At 39.2% G+C, this 13,457-nt stretch overlaps 1 protein-coding gene across 1 annotated transcript in view; it reads left to right on the top strand.

Moving 5' to 3' along the window:
* The window catches only part of NUFIP1 (nuclear FMR1 interacting protein 1), a 41,510-nt gene extending 35,875 nt beyond the window's left edge, over positions 1-5,635 (top strand). Inside the window, exons 9-10 of the mRNA XM_025924724.2 lie at positions 3,814-4,031; positions 5,354-5,635. Of these exons, the coding sequence (XP_025780509.1) occupies positions 3,814-4,031; positions 5,354-5,470 (335 nt within the window). The 3' untranslated portion in view covers positions 5,471-5,635. The remainder of the gene's footprint in view (positions 1-3,813; positions 4,032-5,353) is intronic.
* Positions 5,636-13,457: the final 7,822 nt, after the last annotated feature.

Here is a 13,457-nt window from a genome sequence, read left to right as displayed (position 1 = left end):
TTTGTTTTGCCATGTTAGAAGTTAAGTGCAGTTTTATAGCTCTTCAAAATTGTTTTTCAAACTGGTTTGGGCTATGACCGGTGGTTCTCTAAACTGAAAACTCATTTAAAAGGCTACAAACCAAAAAAGTATGATTTATAGGTTTGAAAAACTTGAACGGTTATGTTTTAAATTCATTTGGATTGATAAATATTGCATTAAAATATGACACTAAGCTGGGAAATGTTGTGAGCCTCAAGAAAAACATAACTGGTCCCAGTTCCTCATTCCTTAGCAGAAGATTGACAGTGTGAGCTCCGGTCCATTTGACTTTTGTGCTCCTGAATTGGAAGGGCAATACTTGGAGGGGAAGGAAATAATAGAAAATAGTGCCCTTTCTGCCATTTGTTATTATTCGCATAGTTTTGAGCTCTATAAACCACTTTGAATTCTTTTTTTAAAAGTTATTTATATATTTATTTATTTTTAATGTTTATTTATTTAAAAAAAATTTTAATGTTTATTTATTTTTGAGAGAGGGAGAGACAGAGTGCAAGCTGGGGAGGGGCAGAGAGAGAGAGAGGGAGACGCAGAATCCGAAGCAGGCTGCAGGCTCCAGGCTCCTAGCTGTCCGCACAGAGCCCGACGCGGGGCTCAAACTCACTAACGGTGAGCTCATGACCTGAGCCGAAGTCGGATGCTCAACCAATTGAGCCACCCACGCGCCCCAAATGTTTATTTATTTTTGAGAGAGAGAGAAAGCAGAGCATGAGCAGGGGCAGGGAGGGGCAGAGAGAGAGAGGGAGACACAGAACTCGAAGCAGGCTCCAGGCTCTGAGTTGTCAGCAGAGAGCCTGATGCGGGGCTCAAACTCACAAAACCGTGAGATCATGACCTGAGCCGAAATCGGATGCTCAATCGACTAAGCCACCCAGGTGCCTCTACTTATTTATTTTTAGAGAGAGAGAGAGAGCAAGCGAGCATGCAAGTGGGGGTGGAGCAGAGAGAGAGAGGGAGAGAGACTCTCAAACAGGCTCTGTGCTGTCAGTAGGGAGCCTGACACGGGGCTCAAACCCACAACCCATGAAATCGTGACCTGAGCCAAAATCAAGGTGCCAACACTTGACCAACTAACTGAGCCACCCAGGTGCCCAAAACCCACTTTGAATTCTTACATTCTTTTCTGGTTATATTTCTCTTCTTTTTCTCTTTTTTCTGTCACTTTGAGGGCACATCAAAACCACTGTCATCATAGCAAATTCTTTTTTTTTATTAAAAAACATTTTTTTTAATGTTTATTTTTGAGAGAAAAAGAGAGAGGGGGAGGGAGACAGAATCAAAACCACAATGAGATACCACCTTACGCCTGTCAGAATGACTAACATTAACAACTCGGGCAACAACAGATGTTGGCGAGGATGTGGAGAAAGAGGATGTCTTTTGCACTGCTGGTGGCAATGCAAGCTGGTGCAGCCACTCTGGAAAACAGTATGGCGGTTCCTCAAAAAATTAAAAATAAAACTACCCTATGATCCAGCAATTGCACTACTACGCATGTATCCAAGGGGTACAGGTGTGCTGTTTCGAAGGGACACATGCACCCTAACGTTTATAGCAGCGCTATCAACAATAGCCAAAGTATGGAAAGAGCCCAAATGTCCATTGATGGGTGAATGGATAAAGAAGGTGTGTGTGTGTGTGTGTGTGTGTGTGTGTGTGTGTGTGTGTGTGTACGCACACACACACACACACACACACACACACACACACAAAATGGAGTATTACTCGGCAATCAAAAAGAATGAAATCTTGCCATTTGCAACTTTGTGGGTGGAACTAGAGGTTATTATGCTAAGTGAAATTAGAGAAAGACAAAAATTAGCACTATGTGCTAATTGACTTGGATGTAAATTGAAAAAAAGAAGAAGAGGTATGTTGTTTAGTTTCCAGATATTTGGAGGTTTTCTAGGTAGTTTTTTTGTTCCTAATTTTACTTTAATTCTGTTATGGCCAGAGAACATACTTTGTGCACTTTCAGGGTGTTTTTTTTTTTTTCTTTTTTCAGTTTTTTGAGACTTGTTTTATAGCCTAACACAAGATGAGTGTTCATGTGAACTTGACAAAAATATGCATTGAGTTGAGTGTTTGTCAGGTTTGTCTTCTATTTCCCTCTAGTTTTCTGTTTAATTGTACTTCAGTTAGTGAGAACAGAGTGTTAAAAGTCTCTAACCTTAATAATAGATTGGTCTATTTTTTGTTTCAGTTCTGTGAGCTTTTGCTACATATATAGTGAAACTCTGTTATAAGGTGTCATTGTTTTGCCTTCATGATGAATTGACTTCTTTATCATTATGAACTGTCCCTCTTTATCCGTGGTGATAGTCCCTGTTTCGAAGTTCCCATTGTTTGATTTTTATGATTGGCATATGCATGGTATCTTCTTCTCTCCTTTTTTTTTTTTTTAATTATTTGAGAGAGAGAGACAGAGTACAAGCTGGAGAGGGGCAGAGAGGGAGACAAAAATCTGAAGCAGGCTCCAGGCTCTGAGCTGTCAGCACAGAGCCCGATGCCAGGCTCAAACCCACGACGAACTTTGAGATTCATGACCTGAGCCGAAGTCAGAGGCTCAATCGACTGAGCCGCCCAGGCGCCCCCACTCCTTTTAACATTTTATTTATTTATTTATTTATTTATTTACTTACTTACTTACTTATTTTGAGAGAGAAAGAGAGAACGAGAACAAGTGGGAGAAGGGCAGAGAGGAGGGGTGGGGCAGAGGATCTGAAGCTGGCTCTATGTTGACGATAGCAGAGAGCCCAATGTGGTGCTCAAACTCAAGAACTGTGAGATCGGGACCTGAGCTGAAGTCAGAAGCTTAACTGACTGAGCCATCTAGGTGCCCGCCTCCTTTTACTTTTAACCTGTGACGGGTCACAGGCAGTCCTTGCTTTGTACTTCCTTGGTAACTGAGATTTAATGTCATTCCTGTTTGTGCAAGGCAAGGACTGGCTACAGTTTAAGGTTGGTTTCTCGTAGACATTATGTAATTGGTCTTGTGTTTTTCTCCCCAGTCTGACCACTCACCCTTTTAAGTGTGATGTTTAAATTATTTATATATATGGTAATTGATTTGGCTTGTTTCTTTTTGTCTCAGTTGTTTTTTGTTCTCTTTTCCTTCTTTTCCTGCCTTTGCGTTTATCTTGTCTTAGTTTTAGGGTAGTGCAAATATGGGTTTATTAGTTGAACCTCTTTTTTATTTTTTAGGAATTGGTCTAGAGTTTATAGTATGCATCTTCATTCAACTTGTTGCCATATAGTTTCAATGATACTGCACCACTTCATATATAGTTTAAGAATTTTATAGCAATATACTTACACTTTCCTCTTCCCTTCCTTAGTGCTATTGTTATCATGGGTTTTCCGAGAGATGTTATAAATCCCCCATACATTGTTATTATTTTGGCTTTGAATAAACAGTTATCTTTAAAACCTTTTGCAAATGAGAAAACGTGTCTTTTGTATTTATCCACATATTGACGATTTCTGACACTCTTCATTTCTTTGTGTAGATTCAGGTTTCCATCTGGTATTATTTCCTTCATAGGGATCACTTTCTGTAGCTCTTTATGGTAATGTCTTCAATTCTTGGCAAATTATATTCCCAACTTGAAAAATATTGTGCTATATTATAAATGCCTAGTTTTTAGTACTAAGTAGCCAGTATTATGGCTGCTGGGGGGGGATTATTGACTTTTTTTTTCTTTTTAATTATTGGAAGTTTACCAGGTTTTTTTTTGTTATTTATCTTTGTATTTTTTTGTTCATCACATTTAGAAGCTCCCATTAAGACTGAAGCAGACATTCTGGTGGAAGATGAGGTTCTTCATAGTGAAACTCCTAAGAAACCAAGTCAAGATGTTAAAGTGACTGTTAGAAAGTATGAGAGCCAAAAGAAAAGTTTTAAAAAGACAAACCCTAAGAGGAGAAAAGATTATCACAACTATCAAACATTATTTGAACCAAGAACACACCATCCATATCTCCTGGAAATGGTAAATGACTGTTCTTTACATTGTAATCTTTGTGTTTTTCTCAGATGATGAAGACAGAGCCACTGGGTTTGTGTGTGGGTTCACGATGCGTGTTTTTTAAGGTCACCAACAACATTTGCTCCTTGACGACTCAACTGTGTATCTTAACTTTGAAGCTTCATTTCACATATAGCTGACGTCTGGTAAATGTGTAGAATAGTTACACTTTTCAAAACTGCTTAAAATAAAAGAATCTAGATTTAACTGATTGGCAAGGAAATATATATTGAGGTGTGCTGACATTGTTAAAGTTTTCATTGAAAGCACAGATAAATGCAGTGGCAGACTAAAGGGAGAAAGAGGTTTTTATGCATTTATTTTGTGCGTTATTGACTTTATTCTCAGCGTGATATGCTGAAAAATCTTATTTTTTCAACAAATTTTAAAAGAGGAAGCATCACATCTTTTGATTCTAAGTAATGGACATGAAGCTGTTCATTGACCCAGGACTTTCATGCTAAGAGTGATAGAAAATATTCCAAATTTTTTACTAGAGTTGTAGAACTGTTGACATTGTTGAACTGTTGTGTGAAAGTCTGTTTTTGCCCCGTCAGGTAAGTGCTTGTGCTGTAGCTAAAGTGTTCTGTGCCTGTACTCTTTGAGGTGTTACATGTAGACACTGTTGCTTCTTCTTAAAATTGATGTGAAATGTAAATTTCAGTGTTTATATAAATTGCATTTTTAAAATACTTACCTTATAAGTAGTAAATTAAATCCTCTCCACTGAACATTTGTTCCTCTGTGATGTTTCTAGACTACACTAATGACATCAGAAAAGAAATTGAGTGATCTTCCTCTTTTCTACAAATCACATACGATTCCTTGGTTATGTGTTTCTTCTAAAAATCAGGGATTTTTAGATTTCTTTTGATTACAATAAGCACAAAAATGAAAAGTTGTAACACTCCAGGAATGTTGGGATTTTTTACTGCTGGTTTCATTATTACTGTATTTATATATCTGCTTATCAGTTTCTATACTGTTTGTAGGTTTGGTTTTAGGAGGGTCCTCTTTGACAGGATTTGTAGATTAAAGAATTGCAGACTTTTAAACCTATATTTCCTGTCCTTTGTTAGATACTCCTAGAGAGGACCCCAAATGTGAACATTGGTGCTGTTTAAAAAAGCTAGATAGTCTTGGTATAAGTTAAAAGGAAATGTTCCTGCATTATTTTTTAACAAATAATTTAAATATAATAATATTTTAGATTGTATTTCTTGGATATGTTTTATTTACCAGCTAATCATTTTATTGTTTTTGTTTTGTTTTGTTTTTTGCTTTAGCTTTTAGCTCCAGACATTCGACATGAAAGAAATGTTATTTTGCAGTGTGTTCGGTACATCATCAAAAATGACTTTTTTGGACTTAATACTAATTCTGCAAAAACTAAAGATGTGTAGGTACCTGATGTTTCAGCGCTCATGTAACTCCTAAAGTTAGTAGAGGAAAACATTTTTAAAAGAAAACTGGATTAATAATTAAATTGTCAGCCTCATGGGATATTATGTTGGATTTTTAATTCTTTCCTTTGAATCTATGCAAATAAATACATAACTGATTTTTAAGAGTGTGTCTGTATTGTTGGGGTTGTGCATAATAATTGCTGGCAGAATTCTACTTTTTATTTTTATTTATTTGTATGTATTGCTGTCATATAAGGTAGTTTGCTCTTGGACCAGTTAAGAATGGAAGATACTGGTTTAGTAGTAGAGAAAAAAGCTTTAAAAATGTTGTATTCAGCTGAGCAAAGCTGTAGGTTAGGGAGAGAAATAGTCATTTTGCTTTTAATGCAAGAGAGCAAGAATCATTCTTTAACTATAGCAAGGGGGATTATTTTAAAAATAAACCCTATCAATTAATTCAACTCGAAGGTCTTGAAATTTAAAATTTCCCTCTTTATTTCAAAGGACATTTTGAAATTCACCTATTGGCACTACTTAAGTAATTCAAGTATATTAATTAATGTTCAAGTTTGGTATATTAATATAGATATGTCCTCCATGTGTGTTTGGAGTCACTGAAAGTACTTCTTTTTGGTATAGTTCAGAATTGTACCTTTTTAATTTTTCTTTTTTTTTTTTTTTTAAATTTTTTTTTTTTTCAACGTTTATTTATTTTTGGGACAGAGAGAGACAGAGCATGAATGGGGGAGGGGCAGAGAGAGAGGGAGACACAGAATCGGAAACAGGCTCCAGGCTCTGAGCCATCAGCCCAGAGCCCGACGCGGGGCTCGAACTCACGGACCGCGAGATCGTGACCTGACTGAAGTCGGACGCTTAACCGACTGCGCCACCCAGGCGCCCCTAATTTTTCTGTTGAAAACTGTGTAAAGCATGGTACTGGATGAGGTCCAACTAATTTATAGCCAAAACAGTAGTTTGTGAAATAACGGAAAGCCTCAGTTTTAAGATTTAATTAAAATTCATCCTATGAACATATTAATTGAACCCTTTTAAAATGTCTTAAATAAATAGATCTTTTTGAGTCCTGTCCTACTAGAGATTTTGATTTTATGTTGTAGTCACCTGTGCTAGCTAGAGCAGGAACTTTCCCTTTTTGACTGGGTTTTTAAAAATCAGTCTGTTGTAGTTGAAAAACTGATTTTATCTGACATGGTGATTATGGAAGTCTGTGAATCTTGCCTGCAAGAAAAAGGCAAGAAAGCTGATGGGAGCCTTGAAGGAAGACCTCATCTTATCCAGAATCCTGGAACACCTGGCATGTAACATTATTTGATTACAGAGCTGAGATTAAAATTCATATTAGGTCTGTGTTTCCCAACTTTGTAACCACCATATAGACCGTTTTAGTCTCTTTTATTCTCCTCTTCCAGTGAATCCAATGCTTTAGAAAATCATCTGTCCAGTACATTACTTAATTCAGGTTATACAGTACTGTTGAGTGCTTGCTTATGTGCCACCACTATACATGGATTAAAGGTATCAACATGAACGAGGCCTTGCCTGACTTCAAGGAACTCAGTTTAATTTTTGTATTATTCATAGTTGTGACTCTTAACCCGTCATCTCATCGTCATGAAGTAACCAGGGTTACAAATGGGGTTGATGTTGTAAAACATGACTTAGTCTGCAGTTTTATCACAGGTTGGCATGCACATTCCATAGGCTGTAAGTACATAAATGATTCCAGACTCCAGGGCTACTTTCACAGACCCCTGGGTCTCCAGGGATGTGCACAACCGCTGCCTTAAAGTGTATTGTGCAATGTTTGATTTTCAATTTCTCTTGTTTTCTGATAAATGTATTTAAGACTGAAAATGCTCTTCTGAGTACTACCTTGACTGTATCTGGCAGTCTTGAGCTCTGGTGACTGCTGTTTATTTCTAGTGGGTAATTTCAGATTCAGTTACCTTTATACTTAACCCAGGAATTATTCAAGTGCACTTAAAATTTCCAGGCACCTAGAATACAGCCCATACTGCTTCTCCTTCATAGAATACATGGTCAATATTTGTAAATGTTCTGTGAGTTTTTTTGAGGGGAGGGGTGCCTCTTCTTGGATAGAAGGATTTTTGGATTTAGCTTGTTAATTGCTCATACAGTCTACATTTCTCTCTCTCTTTTAAAAAAATTTTTTTTAATGTTCATTTATTTTTGAGTGACAGAGACAGAGCATGAACATGAAGGGCAGAGAGAGAGGGAGACGCAGAATCCGAAGCAGACTCCAGGCTCTGAGCTATCAGCACAGAGCCAGGCGTGGGGCTCAAACTCCTAGACTGTGAGATCATGATCTGAGCTGAAGTCGGATGTTTAACTGACTGCGCCACTCAGGCACCTCTACATTCCTCTCCTATTCATATAGTAAATTGATTTCTGAGATGTGAAAGCATTCTATGATGACTCTTGCTGAGTTGTGCCTTTTATAACTATGCAGTGCTCTTTTTTTGTCCTCAGTCCTGCACTGGCTTCTATTTTCCCTAATTACTCTAGTCAAAACAGCTTTTTGGGAGTTCAGTCTAATAGTCTCTGGGGAATTTAATCCATTTAATGGAAATTGTTGAAATGTTTGGACTGTCCCTGCCATTTTATTTCAGCTTTTCAGTGGCATGATTGAGTGTTGTTTTTTTCTCTTCGTTTTTCTTTCTAGTGCTTTGGAAATAATTAACCATATTGCCGTTCCTTTAGTGGTTACCCTTTTCTCTGTGTTTGCAGTTACAGTGGCCATGTCCTCCACCCCTCTCCCTTAGCATTCTTGCACTTGCCCACCTGGATCTTTTCTCCTGGTGTGATCATGTATTTGTTTCAGATTAATCTCTATTATCTTGGTGTGTGTGTTTGTGTGTGTTTAACAGTATGCATCGTTATTTAGACAACTAAGTTTTATTGTGTCCTTTTCACTGCTTTTTCTTGCATCCCAGGGTGAGGTTTTTGGTGTACTGAAGCGTATCATCAGGTCATTAAACGTTGAATCCTCCATTTGAATTTTTTTAAAATTGAGTTTAGGGTGTTAGGTTCAACATCATTTCCCTTGAGAATTGTAAAGCCTTAACATGATTGTTTGCTAGCATCTAGTATTGCTGATTTAAAACCCAGACACCAATCTGATTCTCTCACCTTCTCTTTTTATTTATTGGTAGAAACCTGCTTTTCTGTCACTGCAAAACTTTTAGGATTTTCTTTTCACGGTTTGAGTCCTAAAATTTCACCCTTATGTGTCTGGGTATGTGGAACATTTCCCATACCCCATGGTCCTTTCACTTTGCAGAATTGGACCATTCTTGCACTGAGGGCAGCTTCTAGAAAGACATCTTTAATGACTTTCTTTCCATTTTATCTGTTTTATTTTTCTGCACCTCTTACTGGGTAACTGTGGGACCTCCTGCCTGCATCTTCTGTCATGGGGCATTTGTATTTTGTCTTGGTCTTTTTGCTCCATTCTGGAAGACTTCTTCAGATGTTATTTTCCAGATCACTGATTCTCTCTTCAGGTGTGTCCATGACATTAGTATTTTAGCTTTTCTATTTCATCTTAAGTTTAGTAATTTGTTTTTAAATATTTAAGATTTCTTGTTCTAATTGCTTTTTTCATAGCTGGAGTACCCTTCTGTTTCTGAGGATAGCAATTGGAATTTTCACTTTATTTTCTATTGCTCTAATTACTTTTGTTCCTACTGCCAACTTTTAATTTGTTCAGTTTATTAATTATCTTTACCACTATTTGTTGTCTTTAAAGGATCACTCTTACATATGAAAGATTTACTTGATGAATGTATTGGTAGTTGGGTGTGGACTTTCCCCACATTGGTATAAGCCTTCTTGTCTCCAAAAGACTTTTGACCTAGAAAGGGGGGCTTGTTCATGCAGACTTTTTAGAATACATGGATGGGGAATGGGCAGGAGATCTACGTTCTTGTCCCATCATCACCCCCGTCTCTTTGCCAAAATATACCGGGCTTTCTTCTGAGGATATAGCTCTTCTATGTGGGGCAGAGCTCTCACACTGTACCCACCACTTGGTTTTGGAGGTGGGCAAGGTTGGGACTTGACAGTTGCAGCTAGCTGGAGGCCTCCACCTTCTGTCCCTTGTTGACTCAGCTTAGAGTATCCTTGGAATTGCTTTTACCTTTTCTGTTGGTGTCTCCAGAGCTGATTTGGGCTGAGGCTCTCCACTCTTGTTTTTTGTCAGTCTGATCAGCTTTATAGTGGTTCAGTGGGCATCCAGATTGCAGGTCCCCACCTCTGAAGATTATAATTAAGGAGGTTGGGATGTGGCCTGTGAATTTGCATTCCCCCCCCTTTATTTATTTTTTAAATTTACATCAAGTTAGCATATAGTGCAACAATGATTTCAGGGGTAGATTCCTTAATGCCCCTTACCCATTTAGCCCATCCCCCCTCCCACAACCCCTCCAGTAACCCTCTGTTTGTTCTCCATATTTAAGAGTCTCTTATGTTTTGTCCCCCTCCCTGTTTTTCTGTTATTTTTGCTTCCCTTCCCTTGTGAGCATCTGTTCTGTGTCTTAAAGTCCTCATATGAGTGAAGTCATATGATATTTGTCTTTCTCTGACTGATTTCACTTAGCATAATACCCTCTAGTTCCATTCACATAGTTGCAAATGGCAAGATTTCATTCTTTTCGATTGCTGAGTAATACTCCATCGTATATATATACACCACATTTTCTTTATCCATTCATCCATTGATGGACATTTGGGCTCTTTCCATACCTTGGCTATTGCTGATAGTGCTGCTGTAAACAGTGGGGTGCATGTGCCCCTTTGAAACAGCACACCTGTATCCCTTGGATAAATGCATAGTAGTGTAACTGCTGGGTCGTAGGGTAGTTCTATTTTTAATTTTTTGAGGAACCTCCATACTGTTTTCCAGAGTGATGGTCAGTTTTTGTTGAATCTAGTGGGAGTCCTCTGTGCTTCTTGGATTTTGATGTCTGTGTCTCTCCCCAGGTTAGAAAGTTTTCTGCTTTGATTTGCTCACATAACCCTTCTACCCCTTTTTCTCTCTCTTCATCTTCTGGAACTCCTATGATTCTGATGTTGTTCCTTTTTAATGAGTTGCTGATTTCTCTAATTCTTAAATCGTGCTCTTTTGCCTTAATCTCCCTCTTTTTTCCTGCCTCATTATTCTCCATAAGTTTGTCTTCTGTATTGCTGATTTGCTGCTCTGCCTTATCCATCCTTGCCGTGGCATCCATTTGAGATTGGAGCTCAGTTACAGCATTTTTTATTTCATCCTGACTAGCTTTTACTTCTTTTATCTCTGCAGAAAGGGATTCTAATGTATTTTCAACCCCAGCTAGTATTCTTAATATCGTGATTGTAAATTCTGGTTCAAACATCTTGCTGACTTGCTTAAGTCCCTGGCTGTTGTTTCTTCCTGCTCTTTCTTTTGGGGGGAATTCCTTCATTTCATCATTTTGAAGGAAGAAAAGGAATAAGGTAAAAAAAAAAAACCAAAAAAACCTAAAATTAAAAAATGTTTAAAAATCAAATAAATGATGCTAGATCCTAGGTGTATTTTGGTCTGGTTGTTGAAAGGAGCTCGATAGATTAGACAAAAAAGGGAAAGATAAGAAAAGAAAAAAAAAGTTTGAAAATTTGAAAAAATGAATACAATGAAATAGAACAAAATGAAAAGATGGAAGTAAAATAGAGTTTGGAAAATTTACAAAAAAGTAAAAAATATAGTAAAAAATTAAAAAATATTTTTAATAATTGAAAATAAAAATACATTTTTTCTTTCTGTATTCAAGAAAAAGAAAACAAAAAGAAAAAAAAAATTGAATAGATGGACCAGCAAACAGACTGAAGTGTAATTGAAATTACATCGTTTTCCCCTAGAGGTCAAACTGTGAAGCACGTTATAGTCTGTAAACTAAGCAGGCAGAGAGACTTGCGGTGTTCCTGAAGAGCGAGGGTGGCCCAGTTGGGCGGGGCTTAGTGTAATGGCTCCATTCTCCACTAGGTGGCGCTGCTTAGCTTATTGAGGTGGATTGTTGCGGCGCTTGTCGGTCCCTATGCGTGCGCGAGGAGGGAAAATGGCGTGACCCAACTACCCAGTCTCTAGTATGGGAACTCTGTTCTCTGGGCTCAGCCATCTGCACCCGTCCTTTGGCTCCGGCTTCCATCCACTCCCCGCCTTTACACTGTCTGTGGCCCAGCCGTCAGGCTGCCAGGCGGCACCTCCCTCCTGAGCTTTATCTCCCATGCGGCTGTTTCCCGACCCCTCACTTCCGAGGGACTGTGGCTTTGACCTGCTCAGACCTTCTGGGGGAGGGTCTCACCAAGCAACCGGCTGGGTGCCGGCTGTACCCAGGAACATTTGCAGGACGTGTGGCACGGCCTCTACCAGATGTCCTCCCAGCAGGTGAACCGCCTCTGCCCGTGGCCTGAGAACCCTTGAACTTCACTCTGCTCCTGGGGATTCGTTCTTCCCACCAGAGCTCCACCAGGTAAAGAGCTGCAGAGTTTCAGCCTCTGCGCTCCCCCTGTTTATAGAGTCTTAGTGGAGTTTAAACCCTCTCCTTTCTCCGTTTTTTGTTCAGTCTCTGCGGCTGTTTCCACTTTTCCACTTTCTCTCCAGCTGCCTTTGTGTGTGTGTGTGGGGGGGGGGGTTGCTTTTCCCGTACTCTCCACCCCCCCCACCCCCCCCCACCCATCTCCGTCCTCTCTCCACAAGCAAAAACAGTTCCCTGACCTCAGTGGCTTCACTCTCCCCCAGTTCACCTCTCCGGGCCATGTACCTGCTGAGTTCTGTGGTTCACTTGTGCGGGTTGTTGTGTTAATCCTCGAATCAGCTTTCTAGGTGTGCAGGATGGTTTAGTGTTGATCTGGCTGTATTTCAGGGACTGGAGCTGCAAAAAAGACTTCTATGCTGTTCCGCCATTTGGGCCCCTCCCCTCTGAATTTGCATTTCTAAAAACTAGTTTATAGGCGATGCTGATGAGGTTTGTCTGGAGGACCACATTTGAGAATCATTTTGCAGAACTTAGGAGTTTCTCAAAACCCCTGGCACCCCAATATTACCCTCTATCTTGTATTCCTTCCCTGTTGTAAATCTCCAGTTCTTTTTAAAAATACCATCTCAAGGAATTTGGAGCATGAGGAGAGGGCTAGTCCACGGCTTTAACCTAGACTTTTAACTTAATTTCTTCATTCGTTGTGTTCCTCAGTTTTAGAGTAAGCATCTTTATTTAAAAATTCTTCTTCTTTTTATGGCTTTTTAAAATGCATTTTATTTTGGAAAATGTCAAACATGTAAAAGTATAGAGAGTAATGTAATGACATCCCTCTTCCCAGCTGTCGTGCAGCTTCAATACTTTATCAGTCTGTGGCCAATCTTATTTTCATCCGTACCTCACTCATTCCTCCCCACCCTGCCAGAAATTATTTTGAAGCAAATGCCCAGGCATCTTATTTTTATTCATATGTATTTCAGTATGTATCTCTAGAAGGTAAAGACTTAACCCCCCCCATATCTTTATTTTTTTTTAAGTTTGTTTGTTTGTTTATTTATAGAGTATGCGTGGGGGAGGGGCAGAGAGAGAGGGAGAATCTCAAGCAGTTTCTGTGCATGCAGAGCCCTATGTGGAGCTCGAACTCACAAAACTGAGATCATGACCTGAGCCGAAACCGAGTCGGACACTCAACCGACTGGGCCACTCAGGTGCCCTCTCCCCCATGTCTTTAAAATCAATAATTCCTTAATAATAATTGACTGCCCAGTCAGATGAATTTTCTATAACTTGTTAAGATAACATAGTTGAGGTGCCCCTGGGGGGCTCAGTTAGTTAAGCCTCTGACTCTTGATTTTGGCTCATGTCATGATCTCATGAGTCGTGAGTTAGAGCCCCACATCTGACAGTGTGGAGCCTGCTTGGGATTCTCGCTTTCCCCCTCTCTTTCTCTT

This window comes from Puma concolor, chromosome A1 (assembly GCF_028749965.1).
Source record: "Puma concolor isolate L17-30 chromosome A1, mPumCon1.1.hap2, whole genome shotgun sequence".
NCBI lineage: Eukaryota > Metazoa > Chordata > Mammalia > Carnivora > Felidae > Puma > Puma concolor.
The sequence above is the reverse complement of the archived record's forward strand: the minus strand, read 5'-3'. Positions and strand labels throughout refer to the sequence as shown.